The sequence below is a fragment of the Rattus norvegicus genome, chromosome 13, assembly GCF_021556685.1.
Source record: "Rattus norvegicus strain SHRSP/BbbUtx chromosome 13, alternate assembly SHRSP_T2T, whole genome shotgun sequence".
In the NCBI taxonomy this organism is placed as follows: domain Eukaryota; kingdom Metazoa; phylum Chordata; class Mammalia; order Rodentia; family Muridae; genus Rattus; species Rattus norvegicus.
Window position 1 is genome coordinate 101,469,783 of NC_141546.1, and position 22,437 is coordinate 101,492,219.

Below are 22,437 nucleotides of genomic sequence, written 5' to 3' on the forward strand. Positions count from 1 at the left end.
TTTCATTTGTGCCTTCCCTAAGAGCACAGTAAGGCACAAGGATGGTAACATTGTAAGAGCAACTGTAGTAGAGCTCAGGGCAGAAATAGAAGGACTTCTTGCATTCTTTGTTTCCATAGAGTTCGAAGTTCATGCCCTATTCAGTGAAATCTAGGCCCTGTCTAAAAGCATTTAAGTCTGCATGACATTGGCCTATAGCAAGCCTGTGTGCTAGTCCTTCTATGGTACCAGTGTGAACGCCAAATGACCCATCTTCATGATGTTCCTCCCCTCTGGCTTCTGCCTGCCTGGCTGGCCTTTACTTACCACAGTGAAGAGCTATAGTGGAACCAAAATATATTTTCTTTAGCAACAAACGAAATGGCGGTGTAGGTAACTTTACATAGCTAAGCAGTTTGCATGACTTTAGTATAAATTATAGGTAGGATTTCTTGGTGGTGACCTTAAATTCTAAATGGTCCTATTGGAGAACCATGTCTGATGCATGGTAGTTTGGGTTATTTGTCTCCTCGGCCATCTGAAGATGGCTGAAATTGTGGCCTGGGAGATGTGGAAAGGCATGAATTATCAAATTGGTTTTTTTCTAAAAAATATTCTAATTAAGATCTGTTTTTTAAAAAAAAATGTTTTTTTAAACAAAAACAAAAAACTGTACCGGAAATAGAAAGGGAACTATTATCCAGACAGCAAATTGCTATCAGCATCTCCCTTGTCTTCTTGCTTGATATGATGAAGCCTTAAAAACAAACGAACAGACAGACAAACAAACTCAGGACAGCAGCCAAATGCCGCGTACAGTTCTTACATTAATTTTCTCTGATGAACTGCGGAAGCTGAGGCTGGTAGATGTAGCACTATTTCCCATCATTCCTTCTGGCAGGTGCTCTGCTGAACGTTTCCGTGGCTGCTGCTGCAGGCCTGTGGCAGCCTGCGCCTGATGGGCGGGCCGCTAGATGGAGTCACTGAGTAGCTGGAGGCCGACCGCTAGTATCAGTTAAACTAGGACACTCTGATCTGCCTGTGGGACATGGCACTGTGCCCAGGCCAGCACGTGGACAGTACGGGCAGAAGGATAGGAGTTAGAGGTCATGTTTAGCTCTACAACAGCTTGGGGCCAGCCTCAGCTTTACGAGACCCCGTCTCCAAAACTGTGGTAAATAGAGGAATGAGTAAGTCAGAAAGAACAGGATACCATCCACAGTGTTGCTCCCAAATGGACAGGGCTTAGCTCAGTGTCCCTCTGTCTCCTTCACCCCAGGATGTCTGTCCAGGGTTCTCAGTATGCTAACACACTCCAGGAGTAGTGGGCATTAGGTTCCATTCCCACATGTGCAGCCCGCCACTGCTTCACCATGGAGAGTTCCAGTCTCTAGATAACTCCAATCCCTTGCCTTCCCATGGCCCAAGTCCCATTCCCAGAGTCTTTCCCACTTCCTACCCATTGCTGTCTTCATTCTTGTGTGTCATAGAGTCCCCGTGGGCCCTTCAGGATCCAGCTTCCAATGGCTCTAGGGTACATTACTTGTCTTTGTGACTTAGGTTCAGATCTGGTCATCATCCTGTTTTCTCACTTAACTTCTCCACTGTCATCTGCCAGCAGTGTGGACACCTTAGCTTTCATCAACAAACACCCTGCCCTGGCATGCCTGACACCCGTCTGTCACCGTCCTCTCCATTCTCAGCACATAAAACCTCCAGATCAGTCGGCTTCTATGCTCCCAGTGTCTCCTGTATGTCATCTCTACCCTGAGACCGGGGATTGGCTCCTGTCAGGGCTCTTTGCAAAGAGTCAGTCTGTGCTAGGAACAGACTTAGGCCAGCATAAGTCTGCGGTTGCTTTGCTTTAGTTTTGCTTTCTTTCAGATTATTTTTCCTGTTTTTTGTTCTCTTACGTAAGTAAAGAAAGGGGACTTCTTCGGGAAAGCTTATCATCATCTTCTATCTCAGACAGCTTCCCTTCATCATTTTATCATCCGTATTCCATTCTAGGCTGCTGCGTCAAAACACCACAAAGTAGACGGCTGAAGCAAAAATTTACCACTTACCCAGGAAACCCCAGGTCTGATGCAAAGCTGTCAGTAGGGTTAGTGCCCTCATGGGACTGTGAGAGAGAAACTTCCTGGTTGTTTCCTTGCTTCTCACAGTCCACAGTCTCTGCTGGTCCCCTCTCCCTCCCCACCTTCCGTGACATTTTTCCTGTCCTGCTCTCCAGGAAGTAATTGCTGACAGATTGTCATGCTCAGTCGATTGCTTCCCCATCCACATGTCTGTTCCCTCTGGGCTTACACAGTTGCAGTACTCGATCCCTCCAGCCTTTCCCAGAGGAGACCTCTTCAGATCTCCTATGGTTACTTCACCCCTCTCAGACTCCCATCCAGGATCTGTCTGTCCTGGTAGGAGTTGTTAATTCAGTCTAACTATGGATCCTCTTGGTGAAGGGGCTTCTGCACCAAAGCTGCACATGCGTGGTATAGAGTTGTGTGAGGGCAGGCCATCTCAGCAGAAGGTGAAGCTGTCCACTCAGGAATGCCAGAGAGTGCAGTGCAGTTTGACCACCATTCTGAAGAGAGGGCACTGCCTTGCAGGACCAGCTGCTCGTGAGACTGCAGCAGCACTGAGGCTGCACAGCTCTTGAGGTAGAGGCCGGAGCTGTCATCAGATATTGGTGGCCATGTGGTTGACCCTTGGCCTATCCTCACACACTCAGTTTGTTCTGCTGCTCCCTTGCTGACCCTTCCTGGTCTGTCTCCTAGAGCCATCTGTGGCAGTGCACGCTGACCGCCAAGGGCAGGTGGGATCTAGAGCCATCTGTGGCAGTGCACGCTGACCGCCAAGGGCAGGTGGGATCTAGAGCCATCTGTGGCAGTGCACGCTGACCGCCAGGGGCAGGTGGGATCTAGAGCCATCTGTGGCAGTGCACGCTGACCGCCAGGGGCAGGTGGGATCTAGTGGTTTTGTCCACAGATGCTCATCTCTCTGTGGGAGTTGCTCTGCTGAGTGTCCTCATGGCTTCCCAGCAGCCTTGGCTTGGGAAGTTCGCACTTCCCAGTGAGAGCTCTCCATCCTCTGCCTCCTTCCAAACGTGGTCTTCTAGCCTTCTGTTGTTGAGCATAATGGTGGAATGGTGGATTTCCTTTTCATGATATTGAGTGTTAAAAAACAACAGACCTTTGCACCTAGAATGTCACCCAGCTAGAAGTTACTTTGTTTTTGGTTCCTGTGACAGCCCTTCCTGGTGCTGTGACCGGAATACAGGAAATGCATGGGCGAACCTGCCCTGTGTTTACTTACAGTGGTAAGGACCTGCAGGAAAGCCGGACTCGCCTGCTGTTTATTCCATCAGGGGTTCTTTGAGCTCTCTGAGTGTACGTGTGGTTACACTCAGAAAGGCGCCAGCAGGAGGACTGTAAATTCAGCACCGGCCTGCCTACGTCGTGAGACTTGGAGGGTTTTGCTGCTGTTGTTGTTGTTGTTTATTACTTTTGTTTTGGTTTTTAAATTTCTTTATCAAATCTCCAAAACTGTCTTGTAGAAAAATAACTGTCTTAAAACGGTTTCAGTTGTAGGCTGGGGAGGTGGCTCCGTGGGTGAAGATAGGTGCTGTGTAGGTGTGAGGACCTCCACGGCCTGTGTCCACACTCTTGAAAGCATACACACATTCCGGCACCACTCACACAAACATAGGAAAATAACGGCTTTCACTGGCCAGATTCACAGGTAAAATAAAGTTGAGTGAGTAGAGCAAGCTACTGCGCCAGCTCTAAAGCATGAAGGGACTTTGAGTTTGAATGTGGGTGGTGGAGGACTGCGGCTCCCAGAGCTCTGCTCCGAGCCGGACTGTGTAGAAACAGCTGAGAAGGTGCTGGAGAAGGGAGAGGCGGTTTTAGGCTTCAGAGAACAATAGCAGGAGGATATTCCACTCTGAACGTTCTCCACTGAGGAGGAGAGTGGAAGTCAGACAGTAGGAGTGTAGGTAAGGGGTGGGCTGCCCTCCGTAGTAGAGCACTCGTGGCCTGTGCACGCCACCCTGGGTTCAGCCCATTCCTTCTGTAGCCAAATAGTCAACTAAGTAAATGCTGTGCAGTGACAATTCAAAACGATTTCCATGATAAAAACAATGTGGGTTATTAATCGCCAATGTTAGCATTGCTACGCACCTTCCACCACGGGTCCTGTAGACATTTGGACCACACACTGAAAGGTCTAAGAGTACTGCAGTCAGGAAATGTGATCATTTAATAAGATGACATTTTGTTTTGTCCTATGCTGATTGGGAAAAAAAACTAGTAATTATTCCCTGGAAAGTATTATCGTATTGAAAGTAGTCACTAATAGATAGTTGTTCTCTTTCAGCAGGAAGCACTGCGCACAGACAGATGAGGTGTGCGTTAATATAATACCCTCACGGAATGTGCCAAGAGCCTTATTAGTCCAGCTAGCTCAGTGAAGTCAGCATCTACCTCCTCGTTAAAAAGAAAGTTTGAGGAGACTAGAGACATGGCTCGGCAGTTAGCAGCACGTACTGCTCTTCAGAGGCCCATGCTCACCTCTCAGTACCGGCAGCAGGAAGCTCCCTCCTCTGTCACTGGAGCACCAGGGGAGCCAGTGCCTCTGCTCTGTCAGAATCCCTGTTCTCCTGGCACAGTCACACATAAGCAAAACTAATCATCGTCATCATCATCATCATCACCTTAAAAACAATGTTTGAAGTGTAATTGTCTCTGCTGTCATTCTGCTGCCTTTCTAAATATGCAGATAGTGAAATGTAAAAGTTAACCTGCCTCCCTCTTAGAACTGTGTGCAAGCATAAAATAAAACTTGTTGTCATCAAATGACTGCAGAGCCAGGCATGCTAGCACCCCTCCATGACCAGCATCTAGGAGGCTGAGCCAGGCATGCTAGCACACCCCCATGACCAGCATCTAGGAGGCTGAGCCAGGCATGCTAGCACCCCTCCATGACCAGCATCTAGGAGGCTGAGCCAGGCATGCTAGCACCCCTCCATGACCAGCATCTAGGAGGCTGAGCCAGGCATGCTAGCACACCCCCATGACCAGCATCTAGGAGGCTGAGCCAGGCATGCTAGCACACCCCCATGACCAGCATCTAGGAGGCTGAGCCAGGCATGTTAGCACACCCCCATGACCAGCATCTAGGAGGCTGAGCCAGGCATGCTAGCACACCCCCATGACCAGCATCTAGGAGGCTGAAGCAAGAGAATGAACTGCCAGAGATCACAAAGCTAGTCTGAACTTCATATTACTGAGACAGCCAGGGTAACAACATGATCTTGTCTCGAAAACCAAAAGAAAGGTTCCAGGACTTTATCTACTCTCCAACTTTTCTCAATTTCTTGCAAGATAATTAATCTTAAAGAGAAAAATATGATTTATTAATTGATTTTTAAATTGATATTCATAGTCTGTTTCTATTTTTATATAAACTATATCTACATTAAAAGCTGTATATAGAGTGAATTTTTTTAAAAATTCATAGTTAACACTCATTACAATCCTATGATGAATTCCTTCATAAAGCAAATATTCACTCATTTTATCTTTTGTGTAAATATCAAGCTTGCTTTAAGCAAGATTTGATTGGATTAAAGGTTATGTTCACTGGGAATACTTTTAAATTTAGCATTTATTACATTATGGGGAGATGGGCTTACACCCTAGGCTGAGGTGTATACACTATGCCAGGTCATCTCCATCTCTTATCAACCGTGTCATCATGGTGTGAGTCACTTAGTTATGGAGTGAGGTCACCTCCCTGCATAAGGTGTTTACAGAGCACTGCGCCATCTACACATGCTATAAAACACGTCAGCAGCTTACACCTTACAGGTTTTCTTCCTCAGAACACTTTTAGATGTGTCATTTTAATGTCATTACTCTCTGAATTGCCAAAGCAGGTGTTCTTTCTCCATTTTATAGGTGATTTCACTTTTTCAGAAACACACACTGTAACTCTGCTTGACCAAAAATCAATTAGGAAACAAATATGTTAGGCGTCTCTGATATGTTTTGTGACGTGTGTGCCCTATGAGAATTCTATAGGGAGCTGTAGTCCTATTAATTCTTCTGTGGACATTGAGGGTCTCAAAGCTTGAGAATGAAACTACATGTGTTACTGTAGCCTACAGTGTTCTGCAGGACAAGGACATTAATATTGATTCCAAATGCCTTCCGTGTGGGAGATTAGAATTTATGTTTAAGCCTCCAAGTCCTGAGAGAGATCTTTATTTTTACTTTTCTTATGTTTTAGTGTGTGTGTGTGTGTGTGTGTATGTGTGTATGTGTATGTATGTGTGTGTGTCTGTGTGCCTGTCTGTGTGTGTATGTCTGTGTGCCTGTGTGTGTGTATCTCTGTGTGTCTGTGTCTGTGTGTGTGTGTCTGTGTGCCTGTCTGTGTGTGTATGTGTCTGTGTGCCTGTGTGTGTGTCTGTGTGTGTGTCTGTGTGTGTGTGTCTGTGTTTGTGTGTGTGTGTGTCTGTGTGTCTGTGTCTGTGTGTGTGTCTGTGTGTGTGTCTGTGTGTGTGTGTGTGTGTGTGTGTGTGTGTCTGTGTGTGTGTGATGGCCCACACATGGACAACTTTCTAGAATCATTTCTCTTATGTTTCCCCTGTGTTGGTTCCAGAGGTTGGACTTACAGAGTCAAGCATTCCTACCAAAGACTTGACCTGCTGAGCCATCTTGCCAGCTCCCAGTGTTCGTTTTGTTGATAAGGAAGGAACCTAGACCCCAACTGTATAACACTTGCCAGAAGCTGCCTGAGAGGGGCTGGAGCCCGTACCCGAACTTGGGATTTTGTTTATCAAGCTCATCAAGCTGAGCTTTCTGAATTTCCATTAGTGCTTAATAAAGTCAGTGAAGCATTTAAAGACCTTCTGTTTATAACTTTAGAGTTGGTGTTTTATATCATAGAAAAAAAATTAATGAAGGAGGAATATCTTCACAAAGAACAAACGTGGCAGCTGTGTTGATGAAGCCCTGCCCGCCAGGTTAAGTCACGTTCTGCACTCATCCCAGGACACCCAGGAAGGCTGCCCTCTACACACAGCAGAGAATACACACACGGTCACTGTGCTCATGCTATTCACAGACTTTTCCCATCTGTAGAGGGTAACAGACAGTGGTCAGTGGATAGGCACATGCATGTGCAATTACGTATCAGTACATGTGTGTTACTATATACTGAGCTAAGGGCTCTAATTCTTAAATTTTATCTGAACATTGAACTACAACAACTGATAAATCTCTATGACGTACACGAATTGGGAGTGGGAAGAACATTCCAAGCAAATAAAATAGCATGTTCTGCATTCAAAACTCCGGAACAATTCTAAAACATGTGAAAGACCATGAAGGCAGATTGTCACATGGTGAGACTGGAGGTTAGCAGGCCAGGCCTGAGACATAGGTACGGAGTCTTTCTTTGTGAGTAAGCCACCGGAAGTTTAGTCTGCTTCATTTGATCATTTGGTGTGATTGAGCTCTCTCAGTTTCTATCCTCACAGGTTAGCCTTTATTACTAGGACTTTTTGGTTTTGTTATTTTTTGTTTTTATTTTTGTTTTTCACCACTGTCTAAGGTAAGACAAAGACTTTAGTCTGTAGCCAAATAGTTTCTTGGCGCTAGACTATCTTGCTTTAAATGTTTATTTCTATATCTGAGCTAGGAGTTTGTCATGTCTCAGCCTTTCTCTCTCTTTTCATCTTTTCGGTAAGTCCCCCGTCAGCTAGGCTGATGCTCATGACTCTCCTGGATCTCCTGCGTACGTGGTGATAGGCGTGTGTCCCCAGCTCGCCCTTCTGTTGTGTGAGATCTCATCAGGGAAAAAGCCTGGCTTCAGAAGGAACATGTTCATGCTGGATGATTATCTAATGTTTACAATGTTAATTTAGATTGTCAGCCATAACCCATTAAGACCAGTGCTGTCCAGTAAACTGTTCACAGTAGTGCGCATGGGAACTGAAGTGAACATAGCAGTGATCCCTAAAACCACGAATACCTTTAAGCCTGCAATGTGACTGCTGAGCAGAGGAAGCCAGTGTGTAATAGTCCTTTAAATTTAAATAGGTAGCTCTGACTAACGGCTACCGTATCGAACAGCAAAGATTCAGATTGCATTACACACGCGCGTGCGCGCATGCACACACACACACACACACACACACAATTTTCTGTTTAAAAAATGTTTTTTGTTCAAAAAGAATTTTTTTTAAAAAAATCTGTATATAAAAGCACATTTTTAGAATCTTCAATCAAAACCCTTGGGGTTGGCTTTGTCGTTTTGCCCAGGAGTAATGTTGGTTGACTGCCTGTGAAAGCCAATACATTGCTGCTACCTGCTGTTCAGCTCCTTGGTTAGAGAGGGGATTATAGAAGCATGAGAAGGAATTTATGTGCTACTCAGCATCTACAGAGACCTGAAACACAGTCCCTTCCACTCTGTAGCTACAAGACCGCTCTGCTTGAATGACGGCTGCAAAAGGTGGCGGGGGGTGGGGGGTGCGGGGGTGCACACTTATTTCCCCAGCAGACCTGGGCTGACATGATAGACTCTGTTTCTAGTTCTGCCCAACCTGTGCCTGTAGCCCACAGGGAGAACTGAGCCAAGAGGTCACATCCAGCTCTTCTGCCTTGAGAGGACTACAGGCCCATGTCCCAGCCTTTCTGTTCAACTTCTTCACAGTTAGTCATCTGAGTGCTTACCGTGAAATCCTGACTGGAGCACAAACCCATAACCCATGTACATAGTCATCACTGCAGCGTAGTCTGCTTCTGAGCACTGCCCGCCACATCTGCAGGACACTACTCCCCCATTGTATATCTTATTTGCGAGCTCTCAGTCTGTCTGTCTGTCTGTCTATCATCTATCTCTATCTATCTATCTATCTATCTATCATCTGTTTGTCTATCTATTATCTCTCTCTCTCTCTCTCTCTCTCTCTCTCTCTCTCTCTCTCTCTCTCTCTCTCTCTCTCTCTCATTTTGTATGTGCATGTTGTGTGCACCAAATCCGAAGCTTGCCTATTTGGTTAAATTGGGAGGCCAGCAAGCCCCAGAAAGCTCCATTCTAAACCTCCTCATTGCTGAATTTCAAGCCAACGTTGCCTTCTTGGATTTACCAACTCAGTCATCTCCCCAACTCTGGGTTTTTTTTTTTCCAATGGCAGTATTATTAAAATCATCTCATCATTATCCTAGGATCTGTGGCCACAGAAAGGAGACAATAACACGGGAACACATTCCCAACCATTCCTCTACCAGAACTCCTGATATAAACTGGAGGAGATAAAGGGAGGCTGCCCAAGAACTGAGGGCCCAGAATCGCATGCTCTGGGTTCAGCTGTTACCTAGCGCATAGCAGCCTCGTGTGCCTCTGAGCACTGGAGGTGACAGGGCCTGGTGGGAGCTGCCCGGCCAGAGTGAGGCTCCCAGCAGTGAGCGTACTTTAGACACAGCAGCTCATGGCTCCTGCCTCTGCTAACTGAGTCTAACACTTTTCACGTTACCACTGCTGTGACTGTTGTTCTTACATACATCCCTCTCTCAAGAACTCCAGTCTGTTAGTACGGTAAGTAAGCACCCTGGGATCTGACCCTAATTCCTCAAAAGGAGGTAGGTGGAGCAAAGGTGCTGTAGAGAGAAAGCGTCTGACCCTGCCGGGGCATTTGTGCAATGGCGGGCGCAGAGGCCACCTCTCCCGACCACACCAGCACCCCAGTAGAGCGCCTTCCTTGCTAGAGCACTACATGCTACCTCCCCGGGGACCCTTCGTTCTCCTGCTGTCCACCGCTGCTGCTTTTCTGTCAGCAGTCACAGGTATGGTGGCCAGAAGAGTGTGGCTGGGAATCAGAACCCTGGCGTTTGAATTCCAGCTGTTACTTGCTTAGGAAATCTGGCAAATGACTTCTCTCTTTGAGCCTGTTTCTCTTTTTGCAAAGCGTCTACCCTTTGCGAGTTTGGGGATCCAATGCTACCTGTCTAGTGGATGGGGTGCTCCTGACACCAGGGGCACTGCAGAGAGATGTGCATGAACTGTTCCTGCCAGCACTTGGACAGGTTTGCTCCGCGCTTGACCAGTGCGCTGTGCTACGCAGGTCCAAAAGCACTTCCTTGGGTTTTCTGGAGCAAAAGCACCCAAAATTCCTGGCCTCCAGAATTTTGGTTTTCTGATGTTGTCCAGCTCTCTCCGTCCTTATTCACAACCTTTGCTCATTAGCTCATTCAGATAACCTTGGCCACTCATGCCTCCCTTCACCGATTTCTTACTGTTTTGCCTGTTAGAGGAAATGCACTTCTGTCCACTGTTGACACTGTTGGCTGCTGTGCTTCAGCCAGCCCTCGTCTGTCGCAGGTCCACATCCTCTCTCCCACTCCAGTTTCCTCCTCCATCTCCTCTTAGCAGTGCACTCTCCACATCCTCCTCCTTCCACCCACCCACACTGGAATCTCCGTCTCTCCCACCCCAACTCCAGGAACTTCTTGGGAGTCCCCAGTGACCCCTCCAGAACCTGCCAAGTTACATTTCCTTATGCTCTAAATTCCACACTTCTTCAGTGGTCAATCTTTGGATTTTTGCCTCTTGGAAAACTTATTTTGAATCTCTTTACCAAAATTCTATGAAGGCAGAAAATACAAAAAATGTTGAGAGAAGAGGGCATATAGAAGAGTCTTCAGCCAGTTTCTAGACCCAAAGTGCATCAACTGAGGCAGCAGATAGAAGGGGTGGGGTCAGCAAACGCCACAGAGAACCATCACCTGCCTCTCAAAAGGCCGTAGAAAAGCTGAGCACTTAAACTAGGGTAGGCATTGGACACCCCAACCCCACCCCCGAAGTGATGCTTTATTTAAAGGTGGCTGAAGGGAAAGCAGAAACACAGCGGAGAAGAAGGCAGCCGAGGCCAGCCAGGGAAGAGTGGGAATAGAAGTGTGCTGGCAGGAAGTGGTCGGTCGCTCAGCAGTAGTGATCGGAATCTTCCCTTACCTGACTGCCAGACTAAAGTGGAGAGCATCAGGAGCTAGGGAAGAGTATGTCTACACTAACAGGAGCTCGGCAATTAACATAAAATCCTTTCTGCACCACCATGCCGTGCTCTTACAAAATGTAGCATGTTTGTGAAAAGGAAAAGACCAGAGCTGCTTTTCCAACCTGAACTCTGGACCTGGGAGAGACTGCATGAAGGACTGCTGCCTTTAAGCCTTCTATGAAATGAGTCACTAGGCTGTGCATTTGCTCTTTAAAACAGTCCACAGCAGAGAAGGGGTCTTGGCCAAGCCGTGACTCAAGCGGAGCTCTCACTGAGTCTGCTTCCAGCTGGCACTCACCCAGCGGCAGCACACTAGCACCAGTTATGTCCCTTCTCACGGCAGCGTGGGTTGTGCTCTGCCAGGGAACATCACCAACCATGACCTGGAGAAATGCTAAAGGAGATGTAGACAACCCCCCACCCCACTCTTGTGGAGGCTGGTCACACCCACCTGACTGCCCCAGAAGCTAGAGAATCCATAGACTCGGAGGGACCCCAGGGCTGTGCCAGTCAGTCTAAGTCTGTGTCCTTCTGTAGCATGGCTGAACACAGACTGTGGTAAGGAAATCCAGATCCTCCTTTCCATAGCTGGAATTAAGGTTTTGTAAGGATGAGCGATGCATTTGCTGACTCTAAAAAGGCCATGGCATATAAAGATGCTGTCCTCATAATACTAATGGCACCTCCAGTCGTATTAGTCACCTACTAATGCATTAGTACTCCTGTAGTTCTGAGTGTGTTCAACATCCTCTATTCCTACTCCTGCATATTTGCTGTGAGCTGCTAGAGCACTGGGTGTAACTGATGAGCACTGGCGGGACGAGTGTGCTGAGAATCCGTGAGGGCCTGGGAAAGCGCTGGCAGAAGCCAGAAGAATGCAGTGACTATGGCTTCCTAGGTGTGGAGCTTCTGACCCACTACCAAGACTGCTGTCACTGTGAACGGCATGGATCCAAAGTAAAAAGTCCGCGACTCATATCTGGGATTGTTTTTGTCTTAGTCCTGAGTGCGGAGCTGTAGAATAGGATATTCTTGGATTTTCAACTCTTTTTAAAATAACTCTAATAATCAAAAGTCATAATTTGGCATAATGATGCTATAATTAAGTTGTGGCAAATGATAGCATTTGTAGATTTTATAACCAGAATTGATTTGTAAAATGAACACAGTCCCAGCAGTTTATGTTAACATAATTAAATGGAAATGTAATTCTAACTCCGTTTGCTTATTAAATTGAAAATTACTGGGTTATGAGCACTCTTACATTCCTGTCAAAATTGGTGTAAGTCTAGAATTACATGAAATACCCATTAAAATAAAGCATATTTAAGGTTCTGTTCTGGTGAGAACAGATTCCTTAAAGCATATGCTGACTGCTCATTGGAGAGCAAGGGCTTCTGGGAGGAGTCAGCTCACAGGTCTTCTTCTCTCCACAGCCACTGGTTTAGCCCTGGGGCTAGGACAGAGCACGGCCAGGTAAGGAACCATCCCTTCCATGAGTCTGTCCTCTGGGGTAGTAAGTCGGCAGAGAGAGCAGCTTATTTTAAAAGGAGTCAGTTGTGCTGGGCCTCAAGACCAGCCTCAGCTTGCATCTGGGATTCCTCCCCTGCCCCGTGCTGAGCCACAGGTAACCACTGTGGGGTGAGTCACATGAAGGACTTTACTAGGAAATACTGGGTGCGGTCACGCATGCCTGCGTAATCCAGTGCTTGGGACGTTAAGATGGAAAGATCGGGAGTTGAGCATCCTCATTCATATAGCGGGCTAGCCCAGGGGGCCAGCCTGGTTGGCAGGAGAAATTGCCTCAGAAATCCAGGTCAGCAAGTAGTGAAAACCGTGTGGGACCAGGCGGTACAGGTCGCGTTGCCGAGCGGAGGAGGAGGCAATGATTTCTTCTAAGGTTTGACTTATTCCGGGTGGGTGTTTTAGGCTAGCGTTTGATATACATGGCAGTGCAGTGAGAGTTGGGCTGGCAGGAGCTGGGCATTCACCTCAGTGGTCTTTACAGATGAGTGAGTGAGTGTATTAATCGTCTCCTTAACACATGCTAAGAGTTAGACTGTGGTAATCTTAAAACTAACAGTTTAGCCTCTGACTCCTTGTGAGGGCTTTTGCTCTTTTGAATGACAGAGTTGTTTTCGTCATGTGATCCATAAGGGATCCACTGTCTGAAAGTTCACTGGACCCTGGGACCTGGGGCTGGGAGAGGTGACCTCGGAGGCTCTGGGCTCAGCTCTGCCCCAGGAGTTAGTGCCTTTGTCACCCCTTGATTCTAAAGAGAGTACCAGTTCTTTCTCACTTCTAAAGTCATGATTCTTTTGACTGATTTTTAGTTTGGCATTTTGCTTAAACTTCACTATGCATTCCACATTTTTGTCTTGACTCAATAAGGTATTAATTAGTAAATATAAGTAATGTTCTCATTTGTGGTACTTAGGTTCTGTAAGTAGACTCAAACACTAAATTCCGTAAAACTGACCTGTATTCTTAGAGAAGTACAGAGCTAGTTTCTTCCAGACTTTTGGTCCCAAGTTCTTCATCAGCCAGTCAGTTGGTGACCAGAGAGAGAGAGACAGAGAGACAGAGACAGAGAGACAGAAAGGGAGTGGGAGAGGAAGTGGGAGAGGGAGGGAGGGTTGGTTGGTTGGTTGGTTCTGTTTCAGATATAAACCTCTGACTCATTAAGTTCTGACTGCAGCACTAGCCCCTACCTGAGCAAGGCTTAAGAGGCGAGCCTTTTCTTTACTAGCCCATCACAGCTCTCTTGAGGGGAAAAGCAATAGACACTAGTCCCCAGGCCACAGCAGTACAAAAGCATTTGAACGCAAAGGACACACACACACACACATAACAGTTTGTTCACAGTATGAGCGCTGTAGCAGGACAGCACTGTGTAGGCCGATCACCTAGGAGACTGGGTTTTATCCTCAGTATATGTCTGCGAGTGACTGTTGTGGCTTGGAAAGCACAGGTCTGGGTGTCGAGATAATTTTCAGCAGGTACACGAGACAGTTACGTGAGGACCAGTTCACACGTGCATAGCCTTTACACTGTGAATCGATCATTCCTGAATTCAACAGAGACCTAACTGTAGCACAGTAAGCAGGAGAATTATAAGATTTTTCCCCATGTTGAGTGAATGACTTACCAGGTACTTACCCTTTTCCTATTCCAATGAGCAACATAAAGTGATGTCAGTATTGACTTGATTGCCTGTAAGTCCTCACTCGTTCCTTGCTCCACCCTCCTGTTCTGTTCCTTCCCTCGCTGTCTCGTGTGCATTTGTGTGCTGTCTAACACGAGCATGCTTCTGCTGCCTCCCTGAGACAGAGGAACTTTTTTCTGTCATCTGTGTATTAGTGTTCTCTGGTGTCACAGAACTTAGGGACTGTCGCTATATATTAGGAAATTTATTGTAATGCACTACAATCTGTAGTCCAATTAACCTAACACTGGGCAGCTGTGGATGGAAGTCCAAGAATCGAGTAGCCCAGCCCCACGAGGCTAGCCGTTTCAGCTGCTCCTCTGTAGAAGCAGATTCCAACAGATGTGCTGCCTAGGAAGGTGCAAGCAGGCGAAGAAGAGAGAGTGAGTCTTCCTCCTTCCACTGTCCTTATGTAGGTCTCCAGCAGAAGGCGTGGCCCAGATTAAAGATGTGCACCACCGTGCATGGATCTGGGACTTGCTTTGTCCCATGCTAACCTTGAACTCAGAGATCTCCTTGCCTTAGTCTCCTGGGATTAAAGGCATGTGCTACCTTGCCTGGGCCCAAATATTCTATGGCCACTGTGCCTCAAGATCTCCAGGCCAAGAGCCAGGTCAGAAACCTGTGTCTTCCAGCCTCAAGGTCTGGATCACAGGTGTGCCCTCCAGTTCTAGACTGTGGTTTATCCTGGATACAGTCAAGTTGACAACCAGGGATAGCCACCACATGTATGATCTGTCACATGCTCACCACTCTTACAGGTAAAGGTATTTGTAAAAGCATTGTTTTTCTACTTAGACACTGATGGTTTGCACACAGAGGAAATGACTGTTGGTGGCTCTATAGAGAAGTAAACAGGGATCTTGGAAGGCCACTCAGGTGAAAGGAAGAGGGGACATCTCATCTGTGTATCACTGTGGCTGTGGATGTGTGTGTGGCCTTGTGTGTGTGTGTGTGTGTGTGTGTGTGTGTGTGTGTGTGTGTGTGTGTGTGTGTGTTTGTGCGTGTGTGTGTGTGTGCGTGCACACGCACATGTCTGTGTCTCTGCATGTGTGTGTATATTTCTCGTGTGCACAAGGGTTTAGATTCTGAGGCTTTTCCTCCATGAACATCTTACAACTTGACACTTTGAGTCACTGATCATGGTTTAGATGTTACTCCTTTCTCTCTCTCATGTTGAAAACACTGAAAGGCCCAGTCTGAGGAGACTTGAAAAGGCTTTTCAGATAGTCAGGGTTCCTGAAGGAGGTGTGCCAGCAGAGGTGCCTTTGACCAGGCGTACTTTGTCTGGAGCAGCGGTAAAGCGGACTGTGCCTCTCCCTTTTGGTGAGACTTAATAGTCACGTGGGAACATGAGTAGCTGAGGAACTCATCATTTGAATTCTGTACATGGAAACCATGAGCTACAAGTGACCCTCATGTCTTCCTGGTTGGCTCCATCAGCCCTAACTTGTGTGCCGTGGCTTTACATGTTACACTTGGTGCTGTCTTCATGAAAGCCATTTTCTGATGGGCACATGGCTAAGAAGCTCCATTTGACCCTAACACCCCTCCTCCCCCTCCACCCCCCATCTGAAAGCCTGAGCACAAGCTCTGTTCTTAACCAGAAAGGCACTGAGTCATGGCCCCTGAGTCACTTACATGTGACATACCATACCCATCAAAACCAGTCTTAGGTGGCTCTCTTCAGAAGCGACAGCACCGCTCAGAGTCAGGATGCTCTCCTTCGTGACATCCAGACAGTAGGCTGGAAACCACCATGCCAGCTTGGTGCAGCCTGTCTTCATAGTTGCAGTTGCAAATCCAGTTGTGAAACATTTTCTTACTGAAGGTTTTAAGTTTTTGAACTGTTTTTGAGCCATCCTCAGGAAAACAGTTCCAGTGACTTTGATCTCAAAATGAGAAGAGAGTTAGCGCCATGAATCTTAAGATAACGAAGGGGATTTTGTCATCTCACTCTGAGTTATCTGTGTCACAAATGTTGGTTTATATATAGACTTGAAGGCACTAGACTTAAAGCAATTAATTTTTTTCATATTTTCAGAACCAATTTAATGTTCATAGTATAAAGTATTTCTAAATTGAAATGCTCTCAGATTAATGGACTTGAGATAAATGGTCACTGTTTTCTGTAGGTAGCAGTAATGAGCTCTGGCTTCAGGCCTATTTCACTGCCTTGTTCATTCACTCATTCGCTCATCACTCATTCGTTCATTTGTTCATTCATTTATTCAACAAATATTCATTGAGCACTGAAAATGTTCCAGAACAGTCTAAGCCCTGGAGATACAGATAAACTGAAACACTGAAATAAGAGCCACTATGAGCAAAGGCATGGACTATCTCCCAAAGGAAAGTCAGTATGGCTGGGATTTGAGGAAGTAAGGAGATTAGACCACGGGTAGGAGAGAACACAGCAGGTTACTCATGTAGAGAGGTAATCAAATTATGAAGAGCCAGGATGGCCTAACGTTGACTTTGAATTTTACTTTACGTGTAAGAGAATTAGGTTCATTTAGGAAAGCTCACACTGACTGCAGCTCAGCAAGGCATGGACTAGAGCAAGGCCTCAGGCAGGGAGATGGCCTAGAGCAAGGCCTCAGACAGGGAGGTGGACTAGAGCAAGGCCTCAGACAGGGAGGTGGACTAGAGCAAGGCCTCAGACAGGGAGGTGGACTAGAGCAAGGCCTCAGACAGGGAGGTGGCCTAGGAGGCTGTGGCAAATGAGAACACCGTGGTCTGCACTAGGATGGTGACAATCTGGGTAGAGGTAAATAGATCCTTCAGAAGAACTTAGATAGTGAAGACACCCTTGGGTACTAGGACGGAGTGGAGGTCTGGGCTGTCTAGAAAGTGGGCAGATTAGCGTCTTCTCGGTGGCTGTGGGACTGTTGAGAATAGCTACCCTTCAGCAGAGGGCCTTGACTCAGCCTGTGCACACTGCAGCCGAGTTCCTTAGCTGTGACCACCGTCACACCTGCAGAGCTCTGGCCGAATTCTCTCCACAATTCAGTACCCTATGTTCCTATTTTACAGGGGGAGACTAGACCTTAGAAGAGTGAAGGGAAGACTTTCTGAGGGTGCAGACTCTGTCTGAGGGTGCAGACTGTGTCTGAGGATGCAGACTCTGTCTGAGGGTGCAGACTCTGTCTGAGGGTGCAGACTCTGAGGTTGAAGGCTCTGTCTGAGGGTGCAAACCCTGAGGTTGTAGGCTCTGTCTGAGAGTGCAGAGTATCTGAGGGTACAGCTTGTATTCGATGACACTGTCACTGAAGCAAATGACTTGAGGGTTTGCTGGAACACATGTCTGTCATGTGTCAGTCCCTGTAAAACTTCCTCTGCCCAGGCCAATTTCTGATATGCTGTGCATTTGAGCTTAGTCATGCATCTTCAGAGTAATTATGTATAAAGTAAATTAAGCTTTGACTGACATAGTGAAAGTACTGGCTGAGTGTTTTCCACGTGGATTTTATTTCTAGTTAATTAAAAAACATGAATGAAGGGACATGTATGGCTAAATATTTGGAGAATGTACACATACACACATATGCGTACATATATATATATACATACATACACACACATGCACACATATATAAACACATACATGCATACATACACACATACATATATACATACACACATATACACATACATACGTGTATTTACACACATGCACACGTACATAAACACATACATGCATACATACACACATACATATACCCATACATACATACACACACACACGTACACACACACACAGGCCATTAGTTTTTTAGACCACTTGTGGTGTGTTTTCTGCTAGGGCAGGCTTAGGTACATAAGAAACAGTCAACTCTTTCATATCAGCCTCAATACTGTGGCAGCTGAGCCTACCAATCAAAGCCTTAGACCACAGAGGTATTGTCCCTGTTGCTGTAGAAGTGGGGACACACCTAATCCCTAGTCTTGAAGCTCCAGGCTCCAAGAGGTCAGTCACTGCAGCTGTGAAGGACAAGTCACCCCTGACTCGCCACCCCTCCCTGACATTTCTGCTCCAGGAGCACTGGCATCGTTAGCCAAGGGAGTGGCAGAGGGTTATGTGCCTGGACACTCCAGTGTCCCTTTGATTACAAACTATTTTCCTCATTGCAAAGTGATATAACGGAACTGTTCTTGTTTTCACACCTTGTCTTGGCACTTTGTGTAGCATCAGCTTCTGAGAGATAACCGAGCGGAAAGAGGGCACAAGAAAAGCTGCTCCGTGAAAACAGCCAGCAGGTAAGTGCCCAGAATGCTCTCTGTTCTCACGGCTCAGTGCCATTCTGGACAACCGTGAAACCTTGTGAAGTATGTAGTGTTTATCAGAACCCATGTCAGGGTTCCCAGGGATGAATAAAAAGATGCCGTTTTGGTTAAATTGTTTCAAAGGTTTTTTATTCCAAAAAACTCATCTCTTTTTCATCTTAAGTCACCTAAGTTGCCTGTTTTCTCCTCGTTTTAATGCAGAGGCTTTTCTGCAGCTCACTTGACAGTATGTTTTCCAATTTGCATCTGGTGCTTCTGAAGATTTCATTTTTACTCAGATACAAAAACTATCTTTCTTGACTGAATATTGATAAGAATGACTGACTGCCAGATCAACTTAGCACACTCCAAACTCACTGGGGAAGAGAGTTGTCTTCTTCTGTGGGCGTGGTGACTGTCGTGATGATGTTCATTGTAGACAATTAACTGAGAGTAGACCAGAGCAGCCCTTGAGTTTAGAACCTCACCTTTATGAGAAAGAGAAAATGAATTGAGCACAAGCGTGTATGCATTAATTAATTAATGCATTCTTCCCTGCTCCTGACTGGATTTGTGGATACGATGTTGCTTCAGGTTTCACTGCCTTGATTTATCAGTACTGATGGGCTGTAACCTAGACTTGTTATCTAAAGAAGCCCCTTCCCCTCAGGCTGTTTTTGCGGGGGTGTTTATCCCCGAAAAGGAGCTAATGCAAGTGTCAAGACCAAAAGCTTTCTAATACTAATACTCCCCAGCAAGAAACCCATGCTGGCCCAGAGGCTGGGAGGAGTTCTGTCCTTCAGTCCTTCTGTTCCACTGAAAAGCAAAAACTGAATGGCTGAGGCAAAATTAGCCATTATACCTTGGGATTAATAAGAATTTCTAAGGAAGTTGAAGCCCAGTCTATAAGAACAAGTGGGGCGACTGAGACCTGCGCTTCCCACCCCCTGTGAGGATGACAAAGTGGGCCACACACCGGCCAGAACTAAATGAAGATGTGACTAAGAACATCTAGAAGCCAGCAGAGCCTGTCTATGTAGGAGAGCCCTGGGGTCTATCCCCAGCACCACTACAATAAGAGGGGAGGTGTGGGAAGGAGGGAGAAGCCAGGGGCTCCCCATCCCCTTTCATATTTCTGCTCCATTATTTCCCTTGAGCTCTCTGGGAAAGAAAAAGGTTGTTAAATATGGGAGGTTGTGTGTGTTCTCACACACTGCTCGTCTCTCCTGGAACTGAGCTGCCTCAGGGTTTTCATATCCAATGCCTTCCCCCAACCACCACCACCACCACCACCACCACCACCACCACCACCACCACCTTCCAGTTTTAGGTAATGGCCTTCCTTCCATTATTTACTTAGGTACTGGAGAACCCTTCATTCTCTGTTTAAGACACTCTTCTCCCCTGCCCCTCTCCCATTGCCTCTCTCACACGTGTCTATGTTATACATGTCTATGGTACAAGTACACAATTGTCTTGTCTGCACAACTGTACAACAGGTATAAATACAAACATAAACTGACTTCCTGGAGCACTGGTGGGCAATTTTCTCAATGTTATTATCCAGTTCTCAAGAGATTTTTTTTAACCTCTACACTCGCGTCTCCAGATGTCCCTTCATGAGCATCGTCTCACATTTCTTCTTTGCCTTGATCACTGAATCCACAGGCTGTGTTAGGCACAGGGCAATGTGGAAAAGCGAACATAAATATGAGGAGAGATTGAAGCTTAAATTTTATTCTCGATCTTTGTTAAATGCAACATGAAATCTTTCACCTTCCAATTCATACATTGTATTCTACATCCCTCTCCTGAAACCCATTTTCTTTCATAGTATTTTAGTATTATCTTGACTTTTCTTAACCCTTTTGGATGAGTGACTGCACTTGCCTTTTTCAACTTAGGGAAAAACATAAAGGTTAGGGAAAAGACTCTAACGTACTGAGTGAGTCATTGCACTGTGGGACCATTTACTCCCAGAACATCCCCAGCAAGTACAGAGGCATAAATCCAAGGTGTGAGTCAAGGCTGAAGTGCTAAAATGTTTGACTGTAGCACACTCTTAAAGTGGGCATTGTTCAGAGATGCTCCCATCACAGCCAAGTGCTGTGAAGTTAGTTTTGGCCCGGGCACCTTGGGGAAATGTTAAGAGTCTTTGTAGAGAATTGTACCCACGTATTGACCAGTGCCTCGAGATTCTGCTTCCTGCTTCCTGCCCCGCGTCTCCTCACTCACAGCTTTCATATTCTGTGCTCTGTGCAGTACTGAGTCTGGCCACATCGTCCTCTCACAGCTCGAGAAGGTGCTGGCCTAACGAAGAGGCCGTCATTAAGACCTCCTTTACACATGCTGGCTGCATCCTAACAGTCTCAGTCTCTCACTGTTTGCCTTGAGAGGGCTCCACACTCACACTGTCCCTTCCACCTCAGCATCTGGATCTTGGGACTTGAGGTATGAAGTACTCACCAGTCTGGCTTCAGTCATTTCTGTAAGCAGATTTGCACTGCGTTCTGTGAGCTGTCCATGCTCCTCAAAGTGCTGGACTTCTGGATTTCTTTCTTACCTTGCTGACACCAGTAGTGTTTGTCACAATGGGTCGTCCTATCATATCCCAATGGCTACTAAGAAAATAACATCAGGCTGCATTAGTACCGACTGTAAATGAAATTGCAGATTCACTGATTGTCAGTATGGTTGGTGGTGTTCCTCAGAGTACCCTACCACACAGATGTGTCCCAGCAGTGGATGGGGAAATGTTCCTCACAGCACCCCCTTGGGTGCTCACTTGAGGTGTTTGTCAGGTTTCAGCCATGTTTGTCAGGAGGTTGTAGCTCACCTCCCTCCAGTGTTCCTTCATGCGGCTTCTCCCCTTGATTCTTTTTGTTCAAAGAGCATAGGACCTGGGCTTTCCTTTGGAGCAGGGGGTTGGTTTGTCCTGGAGACACTCACATGTGTGCTGCTAGGCCTCCGAGCTCGGGTGAAGTGGTCTCCGGCTGAGCTCCGGGCTCAGATTCCAGGCGAGCTCTGCCACACTGGAGTTTTGTGTTCCGTTCATTCTTCCATTGGCTCGGTGTTTGCTGTCCGTTTCCTGCCATGAGTCTTTACCTTAGTGGTCGTGTATTGTTTCTTGTTTAATGTTTAATGAGTATCAGAGTGTTGTGCCACTTGCTAAGCTTTACATACCTCAAAATCTTTCAAATATAAGTAAAAACTCAAGAAAATGAAACTTTCAAAACAGTTTCAAAAGCACATTTAAATGTTACTTTAGAACTTCTTATCACTTTCAGATGTTCGTAATTAGCAGGCATGACTTTGTTGAGCCATCATCTGTTGAAGTGGAAACAGAACTACATCCTGGAGCGAGCATTGCACCCGAGGTTCTGTTTTGTGGATGTTTTGTTTTGTGGATGTTTTGAGGTAGGATCTCTGCAAGTGGCACTCAGCCATCTTGACTTCAGCCTCCCAAGTATCTGTGTTCAGCCTGTCCCAGAGTACTGAGCTCTGGCCTGGGTACCTCCCTATCTGTGAGCAGTGAGACAGAACGAGTTCACACGCTGTGTGAAGCAGTTTATTGCTTGTGAATGGACAGCAGGACAGGAAAGATGCCAGACGCGACATTCATTTTTGAGCTGATCCCCCAAGGCTCAGGAAAGCTCTCTGAGACAAATGGGGTCCCTGCCATTCCACACTTGAGGTGCAGCTGAGGGATCCTGAGAGGAAACCACCCAAGCTTACATACCTCCAGGATATGGTGCAGTCTGGTCAAAGCCTCAAAACATCCCCTGTTTCCACATAGTTCAGCCTCCTCTAAGGATGTGTCTGCTCCCAGTACCTCCTGCCCTAACCTTCAGTGAGGAAGGGCCTGTGTCCATGACGGCCAGGAGAGATGCCCTCTGTGGCACCAGCTTCTACTTCAGCATTTACAGGA

The 22,437-nt window shown here is 46.5% G+C and overlaps 1 protein-coding gene across 15 annotated transcripts in view; it reads left to right on the plus strand.

The window, feature by feature from the left end:
* Gpatch2 (G patch domain containing 2) overlaps positions 1-22,437 on the plus strand; it is a 140,715-nt gene that overhangs the window by 92,152 nt on the left and 26,126 nt on the right. For 6 of the 15 annotated variants that reach the window (NM_001401368.1, XM_087580427.1, XM_087580428.1 and 3 more), the window contains 2 exons: positions 12,475-12,514; positions 18,433-18,503. The exons of 5 other annotated variants lie outside the window; for them this stretch is intronic. In NM_001401368.1, the coding sequence (NP_001388297.1) occupies positions 12,475-12,514; positions 18,433-18,503 (111 nt within the window). The remainder of the gene's footprint in view (positions 1-12,474; positions 12,515-18,432; positions 18,504-22,437) is intronic. 4 more of the 15 variants (XR_015635152.1, XR_015635153.1, XR_015635150.1 and 1 more) reach the window with 1 other exon arrangement.